This window comes from Piliocolobus tephrosceles, chromosome 3 (assembly GCF_002776525.5).
Source record: "Piliocolobus tephrosceles isolate RC106 chromosome 3, ASM277652v3, whole genome shotgun sequence".
Taxonomy (NCBI): domain Eukaryota; kingdom Metazoa; phylum Chordata; class Mammalia; order Primates; family Cercopithecidae; genus Piliocolobus; species Piliocolobus tephrosceles.
In genome coordinates, this window is record NC_045436.1 from 178,867,933 (window position 1) to 178,895,545 (window position 27,613).

General features: G+C 51.3%; 2 protein-coding genes and 1 long non-coding RNA gene across 4 annotated transcripts; 1 reads left to right on the forward strand and 2 right to left on the reverse strand.

Annotated features, from left to right (window-relative positions):
• Positions 1-6: 6 nt before the first annotated feature.
• TADA2B (transcriptional adaptor 2B) lies at positions 7-13,927 on the forward strand. Its single transcript, XM_023206855.1, has 2 exons — positions 7-186; positions 10,027-13,927. Exon 2 carries the CDS (start codon positions 10,033-10,035, stop codon positions 11,017-11,019), a length of 987 nt encoding a protein of 328 aa, XP_023062623.1. The 5' UTR covers positions 7-186; positions 10,027-10,032; the 3' UTR covers positions 11,020-13,927.
• Positions 5,137-10,168, reverse strand: LOC116418752. 2 transcript variants are annotated; one of them, XR_004228894.1, is made up of 3 exons: positions 8,352-10,168; positions 6,236-8,188; positions 5,137-5,410 (listed from the first exon to the last, which is right to left on the reverse strand). It is a non-coding gene; the product is annotated as an uncharacterized LOC116418752 (long non-coding RNA). The 2 variants fall into 2 exon arrangements; XR_004228893.1 differs by having other exon boundaries at positions 5,137-5,413.
• Positions 13,928-15,187: 1,260 nt separating the features above from the next.
• Positions 15,188-24,568, reverse strand: GRPEL1 (GrpE like 1, mitochondrial). Its single transcript, XM_023206856.2, has 4 exons — positions 24,336-24,568; positions 20,355-20,517; positions 18,653-18,734; positions 15,188-17,479 (listed from the first exon to the last, which is right to left on the reverse strand). Exons 1-4 carry the CDS (start codon positions 24,395-24,397, stop codon positions 17,133-17,135), a joined length of 654 nt encoding a protein of 217 aa, XP_023062624.1. The 5' UTR covers positions 24,398-24,568; the 3' UTR covers positions 15,188-17,132.
• Positions 24,569-27,613: the final 3,045 nt, after the last annotated feature.

The window sequence follows — 27,613 nt, forward strand, 5'->3', positions numbered from 1 at the left end:
ATCGAGCTGTGCCCCGAGTGCTTTTCGGCCGGCGCCGAGATCGGCCACCACCGCCGCTACCACGGCTACCAACTGGTGGACGGCGGGCGCTTCACGCTCTGGGGGCCCGAGGCCGAGGGAGGCTGGACCAGTCGCGAGGAGCAGCTGCTGCTGGACGCCATCGAGCAGTTCGGCTTCGGAAACTGGGTGAGCGGCGCGACAGAGGCCGGGTCCCGGCTAGGGCACAGGAAGGCCCGCGCCTACTCCTGTAATCGGGCGCGCAGTCAGCATTGGACCTGCTCGCTCCGCTCGGTACCCCGGAAGGCCCCGGAGGTGGGGAGGGCGACGCTGCCAGTTTATAGTCGGGCACCTGTCGGAACCTACGCTCAGAGAGGCTGTGACGCGCCCAAGGTCACATAGCCGAGACGGGGCCAAGTGGGGCTTTGAAGGCTGGTTTCTGACAGCAGAGCCATTTCCCTCACCTTCAGGGACGCCTTCACAGGCGTTTGCGGAGTGCCAACGTTGGGCAAGACGCGGTGCCTTACCTGAGTTGGTGGAGTGAGGCAGGCCCGCAGACTCGACAGAAAGCGGTGGGAGCACCAGGGAGGAGAGAACGGTGGGCGCCCTGCGGCTTGTCTCGGGGTCTCTGGGGCGGCCTGGTTTGCTTTCTGTCATTGTATGCATGTGCCCTGTGTGGTCTGCCAGCGCACAGATTCTTTGTGGGTAGCGCGCCTGGTTTATTGCTTGGGTCTCCACAACCCACGACATTGTGCGAGTGGTCAGTAAAGAATGAACAAAGAGGCCTGGCCTGGGAGGCCTGGGGCTTGGGTTTTGCTCTCTTTACGTTTGAGGTTTTTGTAGAGACAGCTCTGTGTGGGGAGCGGTGAGAGCTGGACTGGATCCACTTACGCTAGCAACATCGTGTGCTAGGTTCTGTCCTTGAGAGAGGAACGTGGTTGTTCTCTCTGGGCGGTTTCTCAGCTCTCCTTTCACTCTGGAAGCATGCATCCGTGTTAGAAAGGAGAAAATCTCCAGCCGTATTCCCACTCGTAACCACCAAAGACATGTGGCCATCCCCCGGCACCCTGAGAAGCAGGGGAGTGAGACACCCCAGCGCCCTTAGCTTTGCAGAGTCTTCCCCTGCTACACCAGGTGCCTCCTTCTCGTAACAGCATCCATCTGCTGCCACGTCTCCAGCAGTCCTGCCTGGGCTGCTTTTATTGCCTTTTGCTTTCCTTTTCTGAAGGAGTCTCAGGACCGCCTCATATACCCATTCTAAAGCCCTGGAATCTTGATTCTCCTCCCAGCTCCTTAGAGAAGACATTGGGATCGCCATTTTTCAGAAACTCTGTCCCATCTTGTCCTTCCATGCTGTTTGTGGATATGCACTTAGCTTGTGTTCCGTGCACATTCTACTGTGGTGGAGGAGGACTCTGAAGGAAAGAGACGCCTTTATCCCTCCATTCAGGGAGCTTAAAGTGTGGTACTGACTTGGTGTTGGGCCCAGAGCTCCTCCCTAGCAACAGCCCTCCATGTCCAGCCACCTCCCTGTCCTATCTGCCTCTCAGTGTCCTCTCGACTTACTCCTTAGTTCCTTGTTCCACTAAGTTCCTGATCCAGTTTATCAGCTATCTCCTCACAGTACATCCAGAACAAACCACTTCTTACAGCCGTAGTCCCGGCTGATGTTTACTTCTTGCCTTGACCACTTTGGGAGCCTCCTTGTTCATTATTCCCCCTGCACCCCATTCCCCCATTCCACACACCATAACCAGCTTTGGAAGCATAACGAGCTTTGGAAGCACAGAGCGTCTCACACCGGCCTCGGTGGCTTTTACTTCAGTTAAGGCGGCTTTAGAAGTGTTGAGCAATGAGATCTCATCTTGATCGTTTTATATTTCTTCTACCTAGGGTGCTCTCCCCCAAAATCATGGCCCAGGATTGATCTTTCCACTTACATATATATCAGTGCCTCAAAGGGCTCTTCTCTTCACCATCCCAGCAATTATCTCTGTTAGCAGCTAAGGAGGCGCAGAGCCTTGCCGGCATATCTGCATATCTCAGGACATTTTCCCGACAGCCCTTGGCAGTTGGCTTTGGATGGACCAGTTTGACTTCAGAGCCTGTACTCTTAACTACACTGTCTGCACTGCCTTCCCTGCGGCACTGTGGAAAATACACACAACACGATACCTGGGGAACCAAAACATGTGTGTGGTTTTGGAAGAAACCAGGCTAGAAGTGGAGAGGCCTCTCTTCTAAAACAATACTTTCCAACTAGTGTGCATACAGACGACCTGGGGAGCTGGTGAAAATGCAGATTCTGACTCAGCTGTTAGAGGAGACAGAGCCAGGAGACGAAGGGCATGGGGCTGGGGCTGGGGCTTGGTGCACAGGGGGCCTGGCCAGGCTGCCGTCAGGGCGTTCTCCCACCGCACCAGCGCCAGGTCACGGCGAGGCCTGAGAGCCTGCACTGCAGCCAGGATGCAGGGGGTGCGCTGGCCCGTGACCCCCGCCCTCTCCCCCGGAGTGGTGAGGTACCAGTATTCAGTCATGCTGCCGTCTCCCTGGCAGAACCTCGTTGCGCTAACCCCTGGGACTTTATTTTTCTTCCTCTGAGGCTGTTCTGCAGCTCTGAGATGGGCGGTGCTCTTCTGAGCATGTATCCAGCTATGTGCACAGAGCTGGCGTGTCCCACTGCCTCTGTCCGCTCTGGGCCAGGCTCTTCCCATATGTGTCTTGTGGGATCTTCCTAGCAGCACTGGGGGTTGGGTTCTTACTCTTACAGTTGAAGAACAGCAGCTCTAAGAAACTAAGCCCTTGTCAGGGATTCTATGGCATTCATGTGATAGAGCCAGGAATGAACACAAGCCTGTGTGATTCCAAAGCCCGGGCCCTAACCCATGGGTGAGAGCATTAAGCAATGTGGGTCACAGGCTGGGAGGCCGTCGGTGCCACCACAGGAGTGGATGGAGTGGAAGGGCTTGACCTGATTCACTGGAGATTAGTGTGGGGGCAGGGCCGGGGCTCCTGGGCTGCGACTGTGAGTGTGAAAGGAGATGGTGTGGGGGCTGAGGACAGTGATGTGAAGACAGATGAGACCTGTTGAGTTCTACTTTCAGATGGCAAATGGTGACACCTGGCCTGGGGGTTGTACTACTACATGTGGGATTCATGGGAGAGGGTGGGTTGTGGCCAAACCTGGCAGCTTTGTGGTCACACTTTGTACCAGGGCTGGGGGATGGGGCCTGAAGGGGACGGGCTGTAGCTGAGCAGGGTTTACAGTGACACCTGGGGGCTTAGTGACAACCTGTGTGCTGGCGTGTGTGTTTCATAGCGAGGGGCAGAGAGAACAGGTTAAAGGACCTTGGCGACAATGGGAAAGAGTTGGCAAGCAGTGACCCAGAGTCAGATCAGCGGGGTTTGGCATCTCTAGATGGCCGGTTTGTGATGGGTTCTGTGCAGGATTCCAAGACTTAGAGGATGCAGGCCCTGCTGGAGCACAGGAACACAGACACAAACACAGGTGACAGCTGAGGGCAAGTGGCAGCTGTGGCAGAGGAGCCGGAGCTGTTGATTGGTTGCCGAAGAAATTGGACTGACACTGAGGAGCTTGAGGAGGGCCAGTGCACCTCTGCAGGTGGTTGTCAGGAGGGCTTTGGTAGCAAAGTGGGGTTCAAGCTGGCCCTTGTGGTTTTGAATGAGATGAGCGTGTGAAGTTCTCTGAGAACCATGGAAGGCCTTGTGCACACACGTCAACACTCAGGCTCCTTCCTGGAGCCAGGTGGGGTGTCCTGAGTAGAGCTGCACCCTTTGAGATGGTGATGGACACCCAGGAGGCGGGAGAAGGCCGCACACATCGATGATCACTGCCTTGTGCGTGCATTCATTCTCTCACTCATTCATTCAGTTAGCACTGCCTCGGGGCCTGGTACAGACCAGCCCCTGTGGTGAGAACAGGCTAGGAGGAAGAAGGCTGCCTCACCTGGCCGGTGCCGTGTGGGCAAGTGGGCCTCAGCATGTCCTGCAGAGGGAAGGACATAAGATGGTTGTGCAGTTAGAGGAGAGTGTGGAGGAAGGAAGGGTTTTGTGTTTTAAGAGTCTGGTGTATTCAGGGCCAGGCAAAAGCCAGCTTGCGGTGATGGAGGAAGCTGGTGAAGAGCCCTGGGTGCCGGGTGCGAGAGCGTTACTGGGGTTTGAAGCCGGCTCAGGCTCTGTGATCACCCAGTGGCTGCTTGCCAGTGCCGGGCCTGAGCAGGTGCTTTGACACACACCCCTCACCATCTCTCCTTCCCCTAATCCCTGAGACAGGTGCTCCCCGCTTTTACAAATGGGAAACAACTGTGGGTAATGTGGGAACATGGAATTTCAACCCAAGGCTTCTGACTGCATGCCTAGAACCATCCGTTTCATTGTTCAGCAGCCGTGCTGCAGGATCCAGTAGGATTCCCAGGGATCCCCCTAGATCTGCGGGGTTGTCACCTCTGAGGCTGAGGTCTAGAAATTTGGATGGATGGAAAGAGCCCCAGGGAGCTGTGAGGCGCGGTTGGGAACCATGGGATGGGGGACCTTACCTTCCCCTACAGGGCAGAAGGCTCCACTGTGCGTCGGCCCCAACCTGAGCATCCTGCTGGGGTTCCAGGGACCGCCATTAAGGATGGCGGGAGCGGGAGGGAGAGCCCAGATGCGAGAGTGGCTGGGAGGGGCAGGGTGCGCAGAGGGGGTCTCCAACTCCAGCCCGCAGCGGGACACCCAGGAGGCCTGGCTCACATGAGTCACCCCCACCTCCCAAGCTTCTGAGTCAGGGGTGGGGCTTAGAATCTGCATTTCTAACAACCTCCTAGGTGCTGCTGATGCGGGCCGCTGTGGGACCTCACTTTAAGAACCACTGGGGTAGAGTGGTAAGACATGTCACTTTATAAAACTTCAAAATTATTTAAAAATATATTGATTTTTATTGTGGTACAATATGTGTAACAGAAAATTTACCATTTTAACCCTTTTTAAGTGTCTAGGTCTGGAAGCATTACATCCACTCACAGTGTTGTGCAGCCATCACCACCAGCCACCTCCAGAACTTTCTTACCTTGCCAGACTAAAACTCTGTCCCCATTCAACACTCACTCCCTCTCCCCCTTCCCCAGCCCCTGGCACCCCTATTCTACTTCCTGTCTGTGGCGCTAGGGACCTCATATAAGTGGGTCCTGCGGGATTTGTCCTTTTCCGACTGGCATATTTCACTTTGCGTCATGTCCTCAGGGATCATCTGTGTTGTGGCATGTGTCGGCACGGCCATTGTCATCTCTGTGGCATATTGTGTTTATCTACATATCTGTGATGGACATTCGGTTGCCTCCACCTCTTGGCAAATGTGAATAAGGCTGCTATGAACATGGTGTTCAGGGATGTCTTCAAGATCCTGCTCTCAGTTCTTCTGGGTAAATAAAAGTGGAATTGCTAGATTAGGTTCTGTGTGTAATTTTTTTTTTTTTTTAGAGTTTCGCTCTATCACCCAGGCTGGAGTGCGGTGGCACAATCATGGCTCACTGCAGCCTCCATCTCCTGGGCTCAAGTGATCCTCCTACCTCAGCCTCTCAAGTAGCTGGGACTACCGTCATGTATCACCACACCCGCCTAATTTTTAAATTATTTGTAGAGACAGGGTCTTGCCATGTTTTTCAGGCTGGTCATGAACTTCTGGGCTCAAGTGATCCTCCTGCCTCAGTCCCCCAAAGTGCTGGGGTTAGGATAAGCCCCCACGCCTGGCCTTGTGTGTGATTTTTGAGGAACCACCCTGCTGTTTTCCACAGTGAGGAATGCCACTTTCGAAATCTCTATCACAAGTAGCCTTATCTGACCTGAAGGTGTCAGTCACCTTGAGGGCCAAAGACAACTCTAAGTCACTGAGGTCTCTGAGTTCAGAGAGACCTAGAACTGAGGCTTACAGGGCTTTCTACTGGAACAGGCTGGGGGCAGTGGCCAGGGACAGTGGGATCTCCGAAAGGTCTGACACCTGGAAGCACAGGCTGCAAAGCCAGTGAGTCACCCGCCTCCGGCATCAGAGGGATGCTTGTGCTGAGAGTTGAGCTGCTGGAGCAGGGAGGAGGGAAGGGGAAGAGACAGGGTGACCCGGTGTCCTCAAGTCATCTCTCTAAAGGTAACAGACAAGGCTAGAAGAGGGAAGAGCTAGGGGCCACTGCATGGCTATGACTGAGTTGGTGTGCCAGCCCTGAGGGCTATTGGCATCCACGCCTACCTTTGCCCGGCCGCTCTGTCCTGCCGCCAGCTGCAGGTGGCCCTAGTCGTCGGCCCAGTGTCTGAGGCTGAGCTGAGACTGGAGGTGCTGGAGTGACTTTGCTGTGGAAGGTGATAAGGACAGCCTAGTCAGCCTGGAGCCCATGGGGCATGGAGGTGGGGCTTGGAGCTCCTAAGAGGGGCTGATGGCCCGGGGTGGCAGGTGGGGCCCTCCCATGTCTGCATGCTTCTGTGGAATGGCCAGGCAGGTGACATGTCAGGGCTCTCTGACCTGTGCAGATGGGAAATGCGTGCATGGGCTCGGCTTGGAGCCCTCCCGCGCTGCCACCTGCGGCCTGTGGCTGGTGTGTTTCTTACCTTGCTCTGTTCCCTCCTGTCCTTTAGGACATGGTTCAGTCCCCTGTCCCACGGATTCCATTTCCTCCTGGCCCTGCAGGGGCCACCAGTGTACCCAGCTGCTCCTTAAGAGCTCTGTCCACAGAATGCCCTTCCCTGGTGGGACCCACTTCGTTACACCCAGCTCCCTGGGTAACTGAGCCTTCCTGGCTTTTTGAGGCTTCTTCATTTGGAGCAAAAGGAGCTGGAGCTGCGCCTCCCTTTGGAGATGACGCCTGGCCCCAAACCACCAGGGGAAGCCCAGCCTGGGCCGGGATGAGCTGTCCTCTGCCTCGTCTTTCACAGACCAAGACCAGATGGGGTGAGGAAAGGACAGCAGTGGGGCCACTGAGGGACAGCAGGGCCACAGGGCGTCGCAGCATCGCCTGGGACGGGAGATGCTCTGGAGTCTGCAGGGCTGGCAGCCTCGGGCACGACGCCGGGTGCAAAGGCCTGAGCTTCACTGCACATCACGGGGGCAGGGTCAGCCGGAGCTGTGGCACCTCTCCAACATGCTTGTTCCAGAAGGAAGAGCAGAAGCCCAGTGGTCCGGCTTTGCTCTGCCTCTTATCACAATATCAGGAAGCAGCTAGGAGCCCCCTGTGGTGTGCGCTGCATCGTGGGATGGTGGGGGGCGCGTGGTGACGGGTGTATGCTCCCAGCCACATTGCCTGGTATTGAAGTGGCTCAGCGTTCACTGGCCTCGTGCCCTTGGCGGGGGCTCACCCTCAGGTTTACTTTCCTTATCTGAAAACTGTAGGGCAGTAATAACACTCCTCCTCTGTGGGAAACGCAAGGACTGAGCGGGATGATGGGCATAGACGTACTTATCTGCTGTTGTTTTAAATTGTATTGATAAAACCTGCAAAAGGAGGGATGGCAGGTCAGGAAACAAGCTGAGAGGGACCGCAAGTGATGGAACAGTTGAGCCTGGCCCTGGGGGTCACTGAAGGCTTCCTGGACCCGGCAGCCTGGTCTTGAGGGATAAAGGGAAGTTGTGGGAGGGAAGCTGACAGCATCCAGTGCTGGGGAAAGCTACCGAGACGGAGCACACGCTGTGGCCGCACCTGCCTCCTCACCGCCCTACCAGGTGGGCCCTGGCCCTAAGTCTGGGCACGAGGAGCATAGGGCACCTCCAGCAGGGTGGGCGCTGCCAGGCCTGCAATGTCTGGCTGGGTGCTGGGAAGCTCCTTAGAGGTGTGAGGCAGGAGCCAGGGACAGCTGTAGACCCCGCGGGGCACACTCAGGAGTCCGGCTGACGCTGACGGGTTCGTGCTCCCAGACTTCCAGATTTCTGAAGGATTTTGGAGGCTGACCTAGTGTTGCTAACTTGAAAATTTGCCAAGTAAGTAAGGTATTTTACAAACATCTCTGCGAGTAAGAAGTCTGCAGGCCTCTTCCCTGCTGGTCTCACTGGCTGGAGAGACCAGGGCCAATGCCAGGGGGCCCCACTGGCTCACCTTGTGACCTTGGGTAAGCAGCCCGGCACCACAAAGCCCTCCGCAGCCTCCGACAGAAGCTGGTGCCGAGGGCTGGAGAAGCTGCACAGGCCAAGGTCGGCTCTGCCCCTGCTGCCTGCCTGGGGGGTGGAAGCACAGACATGAGGTGTTGGGATGGAAATTCCCACCCTACGGGCACCCCAGGATGTTCACGCAGGGTTTCCACCCAACAGGACCCTTTCCTTCCTAAAGGGCGGGCGTTAGGGACTGTTTTTCCATTAGGTAGACACGGCTGGTAGTTACCTGTTTCAGAGGCCACTGCGGATCCTGGGGCTCCCTGGCCCCAAGGTTGTGGGGGAAGAGCATGAGCTCCCGTTGGCCTCTGCCCCGGCTGCTCCATGAGAGGGGACTCGCGCTCGCCATGTGGGGCCCACTGTGGCCCTGAAGCCTTTTCTCACCCATGTGAGGTGCGTGGGGCTGCACATGTCTCCTCTTCTGGCAGTGACACACCCGGAGCTCAGAGATGGGCAGTGACCAGCCTGGGTCACACAGAGTGGCAGCAGGTGCTGGAGATAGTTGTGACTTGGTTTTGTGTTTTGTTTTAGGCCAAATGCCTCCTGGGGAAAGAAAATGAACAGATTTGCTGCAAACAGTGATGTTTCTAAAAGAAGCAGTCAGTGCCCTCTAAGACCACAATCAACATTTAGCTCGAATATTTTTACTTTATGATTCTCAAAGAGGCCCCACAGTTGAGTTTTGGCATTGCCTTCTGTAGTCACAGTCCTGGGCATTCCTGGCCCCAAGGTGGCGGGGGAGGGGGAAGGGTCCCAGCACCTCGGCTCCAGGCACGTGTGCCAGAGGAAACCCCAGCTGTGGGGTCCGTTCCTGGAGCCCAGAGCACTTCTCTCCCTGACTCCAGCTCATAGTCATCAGCCTGGTGGGGCGCGGGTCCCTCTGGTTCCAGCTGGGCCTCTGGCTGTGCTGCAGGCAGCGCTGCAGCGCTGGTTCCACACCCAGGCGGGCAGAGGCAGGTGGGGCCTGGGTGGCTGAGAGGCGGTGGCCAGGGAATGAGTGCGCATTTTGGGCAGTTACTTTCTGAAGTGGCTTTAGCGGTTGACTTTGAGGAAGAGGCCTCTCGGCAGAAGGAAAAGATTGAGGGAGTTATACAGTTTCCTCCCATTAAACCTTGTATTTATGGGTTACCCTCTTGTAGGAATGATGAATGCTTTCAGCCGGTGGCAGACGCCCAGCTAGCTGCTAACCGAGGAAGGTGCTAGAAATGAAGGCCTGCTCCCTTGAAGAGCCACAGGCCCATCATCCACAGTCACTGCCTAGGAAAGGGCCATGTCAGCACCCCCGGGCATGAAGGCCAGGATGGGTGTGCGGCCAGGACAAGTGTCACAGAAGTGTCCTGCCCTTTCTATTCCAGGAGGCGGCAACATGGTAGAACTGGGTCCCCTCCTGCAGTGCCATGCACTTGGCCTGGCCTCACACCCTGGGACAAGCCCGTTTTCTAGTCTGAATGAGGCGAGTTCAGCATTCCCTGGCCTGCCCAGCTGTGTCCTGGGACATTCAGATGGACAGCCCCTGAGTGCAGGGTTTATGGCGGTGCAAAATGGCAGTACCAGGTGTGCTCCTCTGGTCCCAGGTGGGGAACGGGAACAAAGTCCAGACCTCAGCCAGGGGTTCTGGCCTCAGCTCTGCCACCAGCTCACCCCAAGACCTTGTGCCAGCTTGTGCCTCTCTGGGTCTTCACCTCCTCATGTATAGAAACAACGTGTGTTGCTTCCAACATTGTCATCTCTCCCCTGAGCCCGGCTCATGAGAGAGTGTGTGACCGAATGCCTTTGGGGAGGGTGGGTAACCCTGCTGTAGGAAGTACTGTAGGTCAACCTTTGTAAAACGTGAAGAGAATCTGTGCAGAACCTAAATCTGACACCCTGGCGCTGGAAGTAACCTCTGCCCTTTGTCATCGCAGGAAGATATGGCTGCACACGTCGGTGCTTCCCGGACTCCCCAAGAGGTGATGGAGCATTACGTGAGCATGTACATCCACGGGAACCTGGGGAAGGCCTGCATCCCTGACACCATCCCCAACCGTGTGACAGACCACACCTGTCCCAGCGGAGGCCCCCTCTCACCCAGCCTCACCACCCCGCTGCCCCCACTGGACATCTCCGTGGCGGAGCAGCAGCAGCTGGGCTACATGCCGCTGCGGGACGACTACGAGATCGAGTACGACCAGGATGCCGAGACGCTCATTAGCGGGCTCTCTGTTAACTATGACGACGACGACGTGGAGATCGAGCTGAAGCGCGCCCACGTGGACATGTACGTGCGGAAGCTGAAAGAGAGACAGCGGCGGAAGAACATCGCCCGAGACTACAATCTAGTGCCAGCCTTCCTGGGGAAGGACAAGAAGGAGAAGGAGAAGGCGCTGAAGCGCAAGATCACCAAGGAGGAGAAGGAGCTGCGCCTGAAGCTGAGGCCGCTGTACCAGTTCATGTCATGCAAGGAGTTTGATGACCTTTTTGAAAACATGCACAAAGAAAAAATGCTCCGGGCCAAGATCCGAGAACTGCAGCGGTACCGGCGAAACGGGATCACCAAGATGGAAGAGTCGGCAGAGTACGAGGCAGCGCGGCATAAACGGGAGAAGAGGAAGGAGAACAAAAACCTAGCGGGCTCCAAACGGGGAAAGGAGGACGGCAAAGACGGCGAGTTCGCCGCCATTGAGAACCTTCCGGGCTTCGAGCTCCTGTCGGATCGCGAGAAGGTGCTCTGCAGCTCCTTAAACTTGAGTCCAGCCCGCTACGTGACTGTGAAGACTATTATAATTAAAGACCACCTCCAGAAGCGGCAAGGAATCCCCTCGAAAAGCCGCCTTCCTAGCTACCTGGACAAAGTCCTAAAGAAAAGGATTTTGAATTTCCTCACAGAAAGCGGCTGGATCTCCAGGGACGCGTCTTGAAGCTGGGACGCTGTGAAAGCCAGAGTGATGCTCAGACGGCGCACCAGCCACAATGACTTGGTGGAGGGGAGCCGCTTCCCCGTTGTTGCTCTTTTTTAAACAAATGGAGTTCCTTTTTTTTTTTAAGACAAATTCTTTTCATGGTCCTCTGAAAGAAGCAATAGTAACAATCTTATCTTGGATCATGGGGGAGGCAAATGTGTCTATTTTAACTTAGTTCTGCAAGTCGTACACTGAGATGATGCTCTGCCTTTACCTGTTCAGTTCGGAGCTCATTGTGAGATTGGATAATTTCCTTTTGACTGTTCTTCCCTTTGGTACAAAAGCTATTGTGGGTGACAGGAGCAGTGTTTTCCTGCGGGACTGACAAGCCACCAGCTATTTCCTGGTGATGCAAGCTCTTCTCAGGCGGGGCTGCCTGCAGGCTCCCCTTTTCTGAGCCCACGCTGCCCACAGCTGACCCCAGCGCAGCCCCGGGCACGCGGCACTTTACATGGGGGCAGCTTGGGCCCAGACTCCTCCGCCTTGTAGCAGATGAGGAAAATCAGGCCAGAGGACAATAGGCTGGCATTTTGTTGGGAACTGAAGAGGAGTCTGTTGAACACAGCAACCAGATGACCTTCCATTTCACCGGCGGCAGCAGTTTCAGCCTGCAGTTCCCAAACCCCAAAGCTGACCCTGTGCCTCATTTGAATACGGCCAGAGCCTGCTGGTTCACTTTGGGTAGAGCCGTGCCCCTTGGGCAGGCTCCCATAGTGGCCACGTCCCCACGAATGGGAAAGCACGTTAGTGGGAGGGACGTAGGACACGTGTGGACCGCCAGGCCCTCTCAACCCATTTCCTGGGGCTGCTCGGTGCTGCTGTTAGATGTGCAGTGCATTTCACTTGGAAGAACCCATTGTATAAAGTTCAAGGCTAAGAGTTCTGAATTCTGGCGCCAGCTTCCTCAGGATTTTCTTCAGTTGCAAGTACCTTTCCACTGAAAATGTGAGCATGCCCGCCTGGCTAGGCATCTTTAAGAGTGTCGCCAGGCCCGTGACAGCTGAGGCCTCAGACTAGCCAGGCGAGAGCCGTCTGACTGGTTGGTTGGCGGTGGTTCTGGCTGAGCACGAGGGAGCCCGGGTGGTGTCCCTGAGCCTCGAGCTGCTCCCTGTTCACTGTCTTCAGTCAGACTCAGAAATGGCTTCTTCACAGCCCTGCCTACAAGTTTTTCTCTGGGGCCCTCTTTCAAGGATGTCCACGGTACCTTCCTCCTGAAACTTGAGGAAGTCTTTTGTCTTCCAGCTGCTCAGGGTTCTCCGGTCCAAGACCCTGCTTTAAAAAGAGTCGGTGGAGTGCCCAGACTCCAGCGCTCCATTCTTCAAGGAGGTTGACTTGCCTCTCGGGCCCCATAGGTACCAAGAGACTGTTTACCTCCCAGAATGTTTGGGCTTGAAGTTACATTAAAGTGAAGTTATTTGAAAGAAAGAAAACCTCATCATTTCTAAGGATGACTTAATTACTGTGCCTTTTCCTTTCTTTTTACACATCCTTCTGTCCCTTAGGGTAAAATTTTCAGCATTAAATAAAACATTTCAAATATATTGTATATGGCTTTAGTTGTAAACTATACTGCATGCTGACAGAGAAGTGCTCTTTTAGCTAAGCCCAGAACTTCTCCTTTGACAATAAAGTACTGAGCAGTGGTATCATGAGGGCCAGCTCCACATTGTCCCCTGCAGAATAAATGCGGATGACAGAAAGCTGATGCTGTCTACCACTGAACAGTGATGCAGATGGTGCTAAGTTTTTACAGTTGTCTTAGCCCCAGTGGTCCTCAAAGTGGAGTTCCTGGCCCAGCAGCAGCATCCCCTAGGAACCTGTTAGAATGCAGATGCACAGGCCCCACCTGGCCTCCTGCATCAAAGTGGTGTGCGGCGGGGTGCAGCAAGCTGTTTTCACAAGCCCTCCAGGTGACTGGATGGAAGCTTGCTTGAGAACCATGGGTTTTAGCTAGTCTGGTGTCTCCCTGATTTTCTACAACACCGGGATCCTAGTTTGGTGAGGTTTAAAATTTAATCTTATTTTTATATAAAATGATTGCCAGACTTATTATATTAAGCTTGAAGAAGCAGAAGATCCCTGTTAATGTGTATGGCCCAGGCCAAGAGCTGTCAAATGAAAAACTCTGTGCTTAAGCAGGTTTTTAGTATGTGTATCTTTTTGATGGTATGAAGAATTTATTTAGGCTTGACTGTTTTAAAACACCATAATGAATGTATAATTAATTTATGTTAAAGTAATAACCCTTTGTCACAAGGGAATGGTAATGTTGTGATTGGCTGCCTCTTAGCCCATCGACTATTCCCATCATGGTAGTCCTTACCTCTGTCTGCAGCTCAGAGCCTCCACATTTTTATTATTTAATTCTCATGGTAAATGAGCCACCATAATCCCATGGAATTAGGTCTTGTTAAAATCTAGGCCAGGCACGGTGGCTCACACCTGTAATCCCAGCACTTTGGGAGGCCAAGATGGGCTGATCACAGGGTGAAGAGATCAAGACCATCCTGGCCAACATGGTGAAATCCTGTCTACTAAAAATGCAAAAATTAGCTGCGTGTGGTGGTGCACGCCTGTAGTCCAAGCTACTTGGGAGGCTGAGGTAGGAGAATCGCTTGAACCCAGGAGGCAGAGGTTGCAGTGAGCTGAGATTGCACCACTACACTCCAGCCTGGTGACAGAGTGAGACTCCGTCTCAAAAAAAAAAAAAAATTTAAGCAAACTATCTGAGTCAAAAAAGTTGGATAACTCATCTATTTTAAATAATGCTGTCTAAATGGCCAACATCCCAAGAATGTATTAAAATCAGCAACCCTGCCTACCGTTTTGATGACCTTTTTCCATATTAAACACGTTGAGAACAAAAGAGTGTCACGGCTTGCTTCTTACCTCTGGTTCTGAAGTCAGATGTCTTCTCTGAGCCACGCAGAGCTAGGGGTGAGCCACAGTTCAAACACAGATACAGACTGTCACATGACATACTTCAAAGTTTGCTACTTTGTATCAAACCAGTTTTTCCTCCAGAAGATTAAAGTTGCTTTGTCTTTTTTTTTTTTTTGAGACCGAGTGTCTTGCTTGTTGCTCAGGCTGGAGTTCAATGGCACAATCTTGGCTCACTGCAACCTCTGCCTCCTGGATTCAAGCGATTCTCCTTGCCTCAGCCTCCCAAGTAGCTGGGATTAACAGGCACCCACCACCACGCCCAGCTAATTTTTTGTATTTTTAGTAGAGACGGTTTTTCACCATGTTGGCCAGGCTGGTCTTAAACTCCTGACCTCAGGTGATTCACCCACCTCGGCCTCCCAATGTGCTGGGATTACAGGCGTGAGCCACTGCACCTGACCTAAAATTGCTTTCTCTTAAGCAGAAACTCTTCCGTGCCAGTTGTTCTCCTCCCTCAAAGCAGCAGTACAGCCAGAGAAAGCCAAATGGGTCTGAGTCTTTCAGGAATCCAGACCGACTTGCAGATGCCTCTGAGACTTCCAATTCTGGTTTTGATTGTCCACACATACACTTGACTCATGCTGCAGTTATGCTAAATCCAGTAACTACTAGAATGTAGCTGAACAAATCTAATTTCTACTGTAAATATATACATAAAAGACATTTTCCGCCGGGCGCGGTGGCTCAAGCCTGTAATCCCAGCACTTTGGGAGGCTGAGACGGGCGGATCACGAGGTCAGGAGATCGAGACCATCCTGGCTAACATGGTGAAACCCCGTCTCTACTAAAAATACAAAAACTAGCCGGGCGAGGTGGCGGGCGCCTGTAGTCCCAGCTACTCCGGAGGCTGAGGCAGGAGAATGGCATAAACCCGGGAGGCAGAGCTTGCAGTGAGCTGAGATCCGGCCACTGCACTCCAGTCCGGGCGACAGAGCGAGACTCCGCCTCAAAAAAAAAGAAAAAAAAAAAAGACATTTTCCTATTACAGGTTGAGTATCCCTGAATCTGAAATGCTGCAAAATCGGAAACTTTCTGAGTGCCTACGTGACACTCAAAGGAGATGCTCATTTCGAGCATTTTGGATTTCGGGATTGGGGACACTTAACTAGCAAGTATCATGCAAGTAGTCAAGCAGAGAATCTCGTTTCAGTCAATGAGGGGCCACATATTACAACAGTGTTCTCACTGTACCTTTAGTATGTTATGTTCAGATATACAGATTCCGTTGTGTTAACAGATGCCTACAGTATCAGTACAGTAACTGCTTTCCAATTTAGGAGCAATAGGCTACACCATATAGCCTAGGTGTGGAGTAGGCTACACCACCTGTTTTTTAGGTACATGTAGGTACACATGGTGTTTACAGAAGAAACTGCTTGATGACTTATTTCTCAGAACACATCCCTGTGGTTAAGCCATGCTTGACTATATTCCAAAATCCGAAAAATCTCCAAGCTTGAAACAATTCTGGTTCTAAGCATTTCAGATGGTACCCAACTTACTGTATGACTGAAGGTTACTATAAAAAATATTTTACCTTATTAAGCTATATTGCCTCTAGGTTATGAGTAAAGTGCTTTTTAGCAACTGCAGCTCTAGCTGAGAAGGGAGGAAACTGCAAATATTCACAGAAATGAGTTGATAATTCTTTTCTTAGCCTCCATTTTACTCTGGAGCTCCAGGGGCGATGATGCACTCACAACCCCACAGCGTGGAAACAGGCAGTGCTGGAGCTCCCAGTCATGTTTTCTCCAATATACATGCTGCCTTTAGTTGTTTCTGACCACATTAATTGAAGGCATCTTAAAGGTGGAACATGTTGGGAATGGTATCCCAGGTTGAAGTATTATGGGACCATTACCTGCATCTTTTAAAATTAGAAGTGAAATAAACTGTGCCCCATCTTTTCTAGGCAGCAAATGGCTTTCACCAGTATCTTCAATTCTAGAAGCAAAGGCAGCGAAAGTTTCTTTTCTTTTTCATAGGAGACTCCAATCATTCAGCCTTTTTCTAAGCCCTAGATGACCATGTAAATGAGGAACACAGTCCTTTCGCAAGATGATTTTGCAAATCCTGTGCCCTTGCTGTGGCTCCTGGGTGTTTCATATTCTTACCATGACAGGCTGCAGCTGCACTGGGCGAGTGTGGCTCTCCCTTTCCGTGCAGAAGCGTGTGCATGTGTACGTGAGTGCACGCACGCACATGTCAAGCCGACAGCTTCAGGGCTGGAGCAGAGAATGGGAAGGCTAAGCCATGCTTGCCTCAGTGGCAAGGATCTCCACAAGAGGACACAAAATTGTTATCAGAAAGTAGGAAAATAAACATTAGGGCTTTAATCCTCTTAAATAAAATTTTTAAATTAAACATTAACATTTAAAGTATACCAAGCATGCAGTCCTATTTTGAGAAAGTCCATTTTACCAGGGAATACACCTTGAGGTCGTTAGTAACTAGTTGAATATGATTTAAATATGTCTGCATTTAGATGAACAGAACAGGGTAAAAGGACCTTTGCCAAGCCAAGCTCAATTCCTGGCCAAATAATGGTACTGAGAATTGTCAGTGCCCACGCCCATTTCTCAGTGGTCAGTTTCGGCCGCTCTTGACTGATGACAAACGAACTCACTATGTTCTTCACAAAGATCATTTTTTTTTTATGGAAAATGTTTCACCTCTTGCCTTTCCTTCAGCGAATGAACTGTGATGGGCTAAATATGCCAGTCACTCATGCGCCGCAGTGAGCTGCAGGGACACACGGTGCAGACTGGCGCGTCCAGGTAGCCAAACAGAATTCCCCAAGACCTTTTATGTGTTTAAAATACTTTGGTGTCAGCAGAGTCTGAGCAGACACATTACTCATGATGCTCAGGAGACCTGGCAGAGCCCCGCTGAGCTCTTCTAAGTATGTGGAACTATTCAACGCGTGGCACTATAAGGGAACAGACTCCCGAATTACAGTTCATTAACGCAGTTATGCAACCCGCTTCATTTTCCGTTTAGCCACTGGTTACTTAAGGTTTCCAACAAGGTTTGGGAAAAGGTCACATGTACTCAAAGATGAGAAACAATGAACCAGCCTTAAGAGTTACAGCAAGTGAGTTTAAAAACACCCACCCCATCAACAGCAGCTAAGCTTCCTTCACCACCCCCACCAGGGCGGGTCTCAGAGTGCGCCCATGCAGCTTGTACCCCACTTTGCTAACTAGGGCCACTGTGCCCGGCTCCTTCCCCTCAACGGGCGTGTGGAACAAGGCCTCATGTTCATAAGGGTCGAACTTGGCTCCGACAGGGTTCAACTTGAGCAAGCCATGCTTTGTGAACACCTTCTGGATCTGGACTTCAGTCATGACCAGCCCCTCGTAGAGGTTCTTCAGGTGAGGGTTATCGTCTTTAATTTCTTCTTTAGGAACACACTGTGTTGCCTTCTCCAGAACGTCTGCCACCTCCAACAAGTCCTTGCAGAAGGCTTGAATGCCTGGATGAAGTTAAAGAAGATCATTTGCACTCCATACCAACTGCACAGGGCAATTCCAACCTGAGCACTGCTGACCTGATGTGGAGGCTATTTAATAACTTGTCAAATCAGTTGCCTCAGAATTCCAATAGCTCAGTAACTTCAACAACACAAAATCCTCAAAAGCTATTTGTGAGATGAGACCCAGAATTTACTAAATTTAGAATTTACTAAAATGTGAAGAAAGGAGTGCAGTAGAGGGGAAAATACCCTTGAGACATCCAAGCCCAGATGTCGAGTAAGCAGTAAGATATAGAGGACTGGAACTCAGAAGATCCGAGTTTGAAGCCGAGACTTGTGTGTGGATACCATTAAGCCCATAAGAGTGTGGAAGTCACCCAGGGAGCACAGCAAGGGGAGAGAACCTAGGCCTGGTACTGAGTCCCAAGAGCCCAGACATTTACAGGTCAGAAAGGGTAAGAACCAACAAAGCACATTACCACAAAGAGAGGCAGAATACCAAGAAACAGGCCACAGCATCCAGGAAAATAGTCTTTCAAGGAGCGCTTCAATCTCTGTGAATGCGGCACAGACTCTGGTTCTTAGTTTCCACATAGCCTCTCACCCTGTCTGACCCGGGGCAAGCCATTTACCCTCCATTGAGCCTTAGGTTCCGCATCTCTAATACCCGCTGTCAGTCACGCAGAGACCCACAGCCAGCACTCAAACGCCAGCCCGTGGAGTTGGGAGCCTGGGTTATGTACCAGCTTTGTGCTGTGTGGCAGGTGACTAAACCGCAATGATCTCAACTGTAAAAATGGGAAGAACAGTGACAAAAACATCCAAAGGTGGCCATGCATATAGCACGCTGGGAGTTCTGAAGTGATGCCGGTGTTAATTCCGGAGGGCTAAGGGGATGGGCATCAGAGGCTGACCTGCTGCAGGTTCCCACCGAGGTCTCTGTGTGGGGCAGGACACACCTATTTACAATTCTTCATGCTAGTCTCAGCTACTTATTTCTGCTCCTCCAGACACCTTTGCTGTTGGGCCATCATAAAAAAAAATGCAGGGGAAATAACTGCTCAGCCCCCCACCCCTCAGCCTTGCTCTCTGACACTTACATGTGCACGGCCTTCCCCTTCCCCACCCCATTATCTTCTTTTCAGAATCAACACCATGTTATGTTGAACGTACCATATAATTTTGCCTCCTCCACCAATTTCTGGCTCCTCTGCCGCAAGTTCTCAGTGTCTGCCAAAGCTCGTTTATATTTTTCCTAAAATAAAAAAAGGGAAATTTATATATATATTTACATATATATGTATTTTAATATATATATATATTTTTTGAGCCGGAGTCTTGCTCTGTCTGTCGCCCAGGTTGGAGTGCAGTGGTGCGATCTTGGCTCACTGCAAGCTCCACTTCCCAGGTTCATGCCAATTCTCCTGCCTCAGCCTCCCAAGTAGTTGGGACTACAGGTGCACGTCACCATGCCCGGCTAATTTTTTGTATTTTTAGTAGAGATGGGGTTTCACCATGTTAGCCAGGATGGTCTTCATCTCCTGACCTTTTGATCTGCCCGCCTCAGCCTCCCAAAGTGCTGGGATTACAGGTGTGAGCCACCACACCCGGCTGGGAGATTTATATTAACATGGAACAAAGTCATAGGAAAGCGAGCTCGATCAGAAAATGGCTGTGTAACTAACTGCAAATCAAAACAGAAGTAATATCACTGCCTTTGAAATATGACTAAGGAGGGTAGCTTAACGAAAGCTTAATAAAAGCTGCACTCATGATCTTTTGCTATGTTCAGTGTTACCCAGAGGTGGCTCAGTTCAAACACTCCTTGTGTAATCATCATCTGAGTTCTAGTATATTCCTCATGTCTCATCACCTTTCTGTAAGCTCACTCATCTGAGCTTTTCTCTTTTTTTTTTTTTTTTTTTTTGAGACAGAGTATTGCGCTATTGCCCAGGCTGGAGTGAAGTGGTGTAATCTCGGCTCACTGCAGCCTCAACCTCCTGGGCTCAAGCAAGTCTCCCACCTCAGCCACCTGGGTTGCTGGGACTACAGGAGTGCACTACCACGCCCAGCTAATTTTTATTTTTTTTTAAGAGATGGAGTCTCACTATCTTGCCCAGGCTGGTCTTGAACACCTGGGCTCAAGCAATCCTCTTGCCTCAACCTTCCAAAGTGCTATCAGAGGGGTAAGCCACGGTACCCAGCTAGCTTTTCTCTTTTTAACATTTACTAAATTGCTCTGTGGGGGCCTCTACACTGCATCCATTTTCAGTCTTCAGGTAATCACTGTGCAGTGGCAAGGACTAAGAGCTCCAAGTCCAGATGGTCCTGGTTCAAGCCCTGGCTCCACACCTGGCAGCCAGGATTAACATATGTAACGGGTTTGGAATGGTGCCAGCACTCAGGGTTTGTCATCATTCTCAAATCCTTAAAAAACTTGATTTGTGCCACCCATGTGTTTTCACATGGAGTAATAATTCATGTTCCTAGTTCACAAACCTCCTACCTGCCTGTGAGAGCCTGACATAAAACCATACTCCGGCTCCCAACTCCTGGACTTGAAATTTTCCTCTCCTAAGTCCCAACCTAAACAACCATACTGAGCATTCCTCATTTGTAAAGATGATTTTAAGTTTTAATTCAATGACAAATAACAGCATGTAAAGATCATTCTCTTGCCAGAACCACAGCCACATAGGATTTTGGTTCTAGTCTTTGCTTGGGCAGTAACTTGCCACCTGGGCCCACTGCAGGCCGTGGACAACGGCTTAACTTTGGCTTTAGTCTGTCACCAATGAAGCCTGGAACCTTTATGTGGCCCAGGAGAGAAACAGTTCAGCCGAGCCCACTCCCACAGGAGCCTGACAGTCCTTACCACAGTCTCCTTCAGCTGTTCCTCTAACTTAACCTTCTCTTCCAGGAGGGTCTTCTCTGTAGCAGGAGGATCTGCTTTCTGTTCACTCTGACCCATGTCCTCTTCCAGGTTCTGACCACTGTTCTTTTGTTTCGTGGCTGTGCACAACAAGCGGGGAGACGGCCTACAGGGAAGTCCACACATGAGAAACGAAGACTTTGTTTTTGTGTTTATTAAAGTCAGATGTATGATTTTAGAAACTTAAAATAGCTTCAAACTATTTACTATTACTTGGGAAGAAAACATTTCTCTTAGATCTAATAAAGGCACACTGTACTTGACATATAAAAGCTATACTAGTAAACAGTAAATATAAAAGCTATAAGTCATCTACAGTGTGCCTTTATTAGATCTAAGATAAACATATATATATATATATATATATTTTAGAGACAGGGTTGCTGTCTCTCTCTCTACATATATATATATATTTTTTTTTTATTTTTTTTGAGAGAGTCTTGCTCTGTCATCCAGACTGCAACCTCCGTCTCCTGGGTTCAAGGGATACTCCCACCTCAACCGCCTGAGTAGCTGGGACTACAGTCGCTCGTCACCACACCCGGCTAATTTTTTGTATTTTTAGTAGAGATGGGGTTTCACTGTGTTGGCCAGGCTGGTCTTGTACTCCTGACCTTAAGTGATCTGTCCACCTTGTCCTCCCAAAGTGCTAGGATTACAGGCGTGAGCCCCCATGCCTGACCTCTCTCATGTATTTTTAGAGACAGGGTCTCGCTGTCACCCAAGCTAGAGTACGGTGGTACAATCTTAACTCACTGTAAACCCGAACTCCTGGGCTCAAGTGATCCCCCCCACTCAGTCTCCCAGAGTGCTGGGATTACAGGCGTGAGCCACTGTGCCTGTCTTTTTTATTTTTATAAGATCTTCTCTAGTACATGCCTAAACTTACAGGTCATTGTGCCAAGTTGCAGTACTTGGTACACAACACTACTAACCTCCTTCTCTTTCCATTCTAAGGTGACTGAGACAGTCTGCCCAGACCTAACCACCGACTTATGGAATAGCTACTACTAGAGTGAGGCTGGCCTATTGCTGATCCTAATAACAAGACAGACCCAGCAGAGATCTTGCAAAAAAAAAAGGTATCTAAACACAAAGAACTGTAATTTGGGATTTAAAAGTGATTAAAACAGGCTCGATGGCTCACGCCTGTAATCCCAGCACTTTGGGAGGCCAAAGCAGATGGATCACCTGAGGTCAGGAGTTCAAGACCAGCCTGACCAACACGGAGAAACCCCGTCTCTACTAAAAATACAAAATTAGCCGGGCGTGGTGGTGCATGCCTGTAATCCCAGCTACTTGGGAGGCTGAGGTAGGACAATCGCTTGAACCGGGAGGCGGAGGTTGCGGTAAGCCAAGATCTTGCCACTGCACTCCAGCCTGGGCAACAAGAGGAAAATTCCATCTAAGAGTTACACAAAAGGGATCAGGGGTGGAATGACGGGATAGATGCAGCTTCAAGAAGAGTAAACTGCTTGGACAAAGGCATGAAGACAGGAAAGCATGGGGTATGTACAGTGAACTAGACCAAGACGAAGTGATAAGCCCAGGTCACAAAGCCATTAACAAATGATAAAATAAAGTCTTAAAACCTAGATTTCTTCACCAGGACCAGAGAACCTCTTTTTTTTTTTTTTTTTTTGAGATGGAGTCTGGCTCTGTCGCCCAGGCTGGAGTGCAATGGCCCATCTTGGCTCACTGCAAGCTCCGCCTCCCAGGTTCCCGCCATTCTCCTGCCTCAGCCTCCGGAGTAGCTGGGATTACAGGCGCCCGCCACCATACCTGGCTAATTTTGTGTTTGTATTTTTAGTAGACGGGGTTTCACCGTGTTAGCCAGGATGGTCTCAATCTCCTCCCGTCGTGATCTGCCCGCCTCAACCCCACGTTCACAAGCCCGAGACCCCTCTCACCCCAGTACTGGGAGTAGCTGGGACTACAGGCGTCCACCAACACGCCTGGCTAATTTTGTTATTTTTTTTTAGTACAGACGGGGTTTCACCATGTTAGCCAGGATGGTCGACGATCTCCTGACCTCGTGATCTGCCCGCCTCGGCCTCCCAAAGTGCTGGGATTACAGGTGTGATCCACACCCGGCCAGGACCTCTTTTTAAATTAGGCCAGTCCAATCTGAGAATAAGCTACATTCAATTTTCTTCCCAGATTAAAACTGCTTCAACGAATAGGAAGGCTGCCAGCACACAGAACTTACAGTCAAGGTTGTTTATTGCAGCACTGCGGAGCCACAAGTTGTAAACAGTATTTGCCAGTGAGGAAATGGTTGAATAAACTTGCTAACACAATCTGGAATATAATGCAGCTCCTAAAAATGGGTTAAACTGCCACTTATTGGATACACTTTGGGTGTTCTGTTAAGAAATGCAACTTACAGAAACATACACAAAACAGGATCCTATTTTTGTAAAGACAAACTAGAAATCCTGTATACTTATTATTATCTTAGATCTGTGGAAAGAAGTGGAGTGGAAGCATCCATTACAGTCTTGCCATGGGGGTGGAGAGCGATGACCATTTTATATTTTTACTCTTGTGAATTTAAAAAACTAAGAATTTAAATAAAACCTGAGTGTACTGTTGTGAAGCCCACCTCCCTCTCCAGCTGTTCTGCCTGGGGGTGTGACAGCCACCAGCCTTTCTGCAGGTCAGCTCTGCACTGACCCCTTTCCAAAGCACAGCCACCACAAAGTGTGGCCAGGAATGCAACAGGACCCACACCCAGGGCCATCTCGTTCTGCAGAGGGAAACTGAGTCTCAGAAAGCCTAGTAACTCCTCTGAGAGCTATGACTACCAGTCAGCTCTCCTCCCTTTCCCTAGTTGAGCATCTGTCCACAAAACTACCATTCTAGAGACAGAAATGATGCTGACTCGGTGGTCGCTTTCCTGGCAATTAATTCCAATACAAAACCAACAACTACTTTACCAAATTCTTTTTACTCAAGTATTCCACGTGGGTCGCTGCTCTTGGCTCTTCTGTTTTTAAGATATAATTTATTAAGCTCGCACTTACCCCTCAATCACCTCGACTGAAAGTGATCTTCACCTCACCTACCTGCTCTTTCAGGGAAAAACGGCATCTCACTGCCCAGCTTTTGGCCAATTTTGGCCCTCAGTGGCTTCTCTAATCAATAACTTGGTTCTAGGCAGCTTCTCCAGCAAGTACTTGCCATACTAACTTCAGAGGTAGAACTTTTAAAAAGCAGAAGCAGCAAGTTTGGTAAAAAAAAAAAAGGGCACTGACTAATGTGAGCTTGTCTCAACAAACTCTTCGTCCAGCAGCGGCACAGGCTCGACTGCTCTTTTGACCTCAGACGCTGGAGAAGGTGGAGTGAAGGAATTCGAGGCCGAGTGGAAAAAGCCCGAGAACGGGCAACAGGCACCTTGCGACACGAAGTTTCCCGATCACCGCTGTGGCCCCGGCCTCGAGCCGCCGCACGGAAATGAGTAACAACAGCTCCTGCCTCGGGCACACCAGGCCGGGCTCGGCCTCGCTGCGCGACCTTGGACAAGTCTCGGGCTTTTTTGGTCGCATTTTCAACCGCACAAGTTGCGGCTGCCTCTGCGCCCGCGAGCGCCGAGATCGTGAACGCGCGCGAGGCGTCGCCGCTGGCCCTGGACCACACGCGCACGTGGACCACCGTACCTTCCGAGCCAGACGCCCCCGCGCTGCGGTACTCTCCTGACACGGCGCCCGCCCACTCCACCCTTCCCGCCCAGGCGGCCATGCTCGGCCTCTCCGGAGCCCCGAACGGACAGCCTGGCCGCAGAGCAGGCCCCAGCGGGGTGATCCGCGTCCCGGAGATGCCCAGCTCCGGGGCCGGGGAGGAGGTCCCGGGGCCAGGAAAGGTCCCCATCGGAGCGGGAGGTCGCACTCCCACCTCAGCTTAGGGAGGCCAAGTGCCCCTTACCTGAGAGACAACGCCAAAGCCGGAAGACTGCGCCGCGCCAGCCTCACGCACTGAGCCGCCATGACTGCCACTGCCTGCCGCCGTCGCCGCGCACGCACCAAGCGTGCGTGCAGGCAGCTATACCCACTTTTCCGCCCTACTACTTCGCCTCAGCCAATCCGTAACCGCTTTTCCTGTTATGGACAGGCAATAGTCACCAATAATTGTGGGTCACGGAAGAGCATTTCCACCCCCCCGGTGGGCGGGGCCTGAGGCTTACCGGCGGCCCCGAAGAGGTGAAAGGTGAAGTGAGCATTGGGAGGAGCCTCCAGTAGGCGTGGCGATGCCGGGAGGAGCCAATGAGGAGGCAGAGTGAGGGGGTGGGCCCAGAGCCGGGGTTGGGACGTGCGCATTGCGAGCCGGGAGGGACTTCGGAGCCGGGTGTTGGGTAAGAGCCCAGTGCCAGTTTCCCGTTTCCCGGCGTTCACCCGCCACTGCGCTGACACTCCGGGCCTCCCTTTGCTTGGGAACGAGCGTGGGGAGCACTGTTCACCCTCACACCCTGGCTCCAGATCGGCGCGGAGCACTCCATGTTTGCTAAATGAAAATGAAGCCTCCGCGCGAGCGCCATCCAAACGGCGGCGCAGGTGCTTGAGAAATAACCGTGCAGGCAACGAAGGTGCCCCCACCCCGACACTGCTTTTCCGGGCGCCGGAGGCGGAGAGGAGAAGGCACTGGGGTCTCCGTCTCAACCAGTGAGTTCTGGTGAAACGGAAAACAAAACCCAGGAAGCAAATGTGACAAAATGTTGGCGGTTTTGATGCTGGATGATAGGCATATGGGCATGTGTTTTGTACCTTTCTGTTACCTTCAGTTTTCTCAAAACACGAAAAACAGACTAAGAACAGCGTATAGAAAACATCGGGGCACAACTAAAGCTCATAAATGCACACGTCTTCATAACCTGACCGAGGTCCGTGCTGCTGTAGCGCATACCCCCAAGAGCAGAGGTGCTGGAAGAGCAGGGGCGGCGTGTTCTTATGGTCCCGGTGCCGGCCCCCAAGCGGGATTCCCGTGGGAGATAGGGCCTGCCTCCCGCTTCAGCACAGCGTAGCCTGGAGTGCAGTTCTGACTGCCAAGATCTGAGGACTGGAGCCCGTGCCCTCCCCAGGGTCCCAGACTTAAGAGTCCCTGCCCTCCCCGGGCTCCCAGGGCTCGATCCTGTGCCCTTCCCGGGATCCCAGAGAGGGGAGCCCATGCTCTCCCCAGGATCCCAGACTTAGAGCCTGTGCCCTACCCAGGATCCCAGGGCGCGAGTTGGTGGCTTCTCAAGTGGAGTGTTGCCTGCTTGTTACATTAGTGAAAGTAGGACCATTTGAGTAAAGGACCAAACCTTTATTCTTTTGCTTTTCTCCCATTGAAACCATTCAACCCATGCTGATTAACACCTACTGTTTGCCAGGTAATATGCCCCTTGCAGAAAGACGCAAAAAACTAAACCCCAAATGTGGGATGTTGTACAGGACAAATGACCTTGTCAATTAATACCAGTAATTAAGATAATAGTATAATTATGATGATAATATAGTTAATTAGAGCCTGGAGGAAAAAAAAGAAAGTGGAACTGAACTATTAGAGAATAAACGAGCTTACAAGATGCCATTGAATTGAATGTGTGGAACTTACTTGGATCATGACACAACAAACCAGCTTAAACCAGGCATTTGAGAGATGGGTGGGAGAAATTGGAATATAAACCGGGTATTAGATGAAAACTGGGAGTTATCGATACTTTTGGTAGGGAGCAGTAATGGCTGGTGGGTAAAATGTCCTAACCTTCAGAGATGCAAACGGAAGTATTTACAGTAAATTGCCCCTATGTCTGGTATTCACTTTGTAAATTCTCCATGAAAAAAAATTCAAGGACAGGTGAAACACAAGTGGCAACTGTTAGTAATGGTTGAAGCTGGGTGATGAATGCCACAGGAGTGACGACGATTTTCTTTTGCATGTGTTTGTAGTTTTCTGCGATACAATTTATTTTATTTTATATATATATATTTTTGAGACAGAGTCTCATTCTGTTGCCCAGGCTAGAGTGCAGTGGCGCGATCTCGGCTCTCTGCAAACTCTGCCTCCCGGTTCAAGTGATTCTCGTGCCTCAGCCTCCCTAATAGCTGGCACTACAGGTGTATGCCACCACGCTTGGCTAATTGTTGGTCTTTTTAGTAGAGACGGGGTTTCACCATGCTGCCCAGACTGGTCTCGAACTCCTGAGTTCAAGCACTCCGGCGTCGTCAGCCTCCCAAAGTGCTAGGATTACAGGTATGAGCCACCACGGCCAGTCTTTCTGCAATAAAATTTAAAACAGTGTCTCGGCCGGGCCCGGTGGCTCACTCCTGTCATCCTGGCACTTTGGGAGGCCGAGGCAGGTGGATCATCAGAGGTCAGGAATTCGAGACCAGCCTGGCCAACATTGTGAAACCCCATTTCTACTAAAAAACAAAACAAAACAAAAAAAATAGCTGGGCATGGTGGCAGGCACCTGTAATCCCAGCTACTGGGGAGGCTGAGGCAGGAGAATCGCTTGAACCCGGGAGCTGGAGGTTGCAGTCAGCTGAGATCTCACCACTGCACTCCACCCTGGATGACAGCGAGACTCCATTTCAAAAAACAAACAAAACCAAAACCGTATCTCATGTTTCTTATTGGCTGTGACCAAGTAACTTCATTGCTTTCAACCTTGATCTGCTCACTTGTAAAACTGAGACCTTATTATTTGTTGTGAGATTTAAAAGAGAAACATGTTCATTTCCTTCCTCTTTGGGGCTCAGAAGGAATCAGATGGGCGTCTTGCAGCTCCGAGCCTGATGAAGAATGGTAGCTGCTGTGCCTCAAGACAGATAAGCACAGGATGCCACCTTGGGGACTGTGAACCTCCGCTGAGGCCAGGCCATGCCCTGTCTGTATCCCGAAGTGCGGGATTTCTCTGATCCGCCAGGGAAAGGCCTGCCACCTCGTGGCCGCTTCAGGAACTGCTCCAAAGGCAGTCTGCTCTTGGGAACCTACCTGCCTAGGTAGCTCGCTGAGGTCTGGAACTGCAGCACAGTGCAAGTTATCTTCACGTGGAGGTGAAGCTGCCTGTGTGGAAGACTCTTGGATCAGTCGTCTGAGCACATGTCCAGCAATGGGCATGAGTGGCCTAGCCAGGGACTTGGGGTGCCGGAAGAGCCGACTGTACAGCACGTGGTGCCCCTAGCAAGGATTGGGTGGTGTTTAAAAAGAAAAAAAGGTCGTGC

What these genes read in the sequence shown, in the direction of transcription:
- TADA2B (XM_023206855.1), top strand. Translation starts at nt 10,033, where the DNA reads ATGGCTGCACACGTCGGTGCTTCCCGGACTCCCCAAGAGGTGATGGAG.
- GRPEL1 (XM_023206856.2), bottom strand. Translation starts at nt 24,397, where the DNA reads ATGGCGGCTCAGTGCGTGAGGCTGGCGCGGCGCAGTCTTCCGGCTTTG. An exon ending in AACAGCTGAAGGAGACTGTG is followed by an intron (nt 18,735 to 20,354) that starts GTAAGGACTGTC and finishes TTTTTATTTTAG; the next exon opens with GAAAAATATAAACGAGCTTT. An exon ending in GGAGGAGGCAAAATTATATG is followed by an intron (nt 17,480 to 18,652) that starts GTACGTTCAACA and finishes AACTTCATCCAG; the next exon opens with GCATTCAAGCCTTCTGCAAG.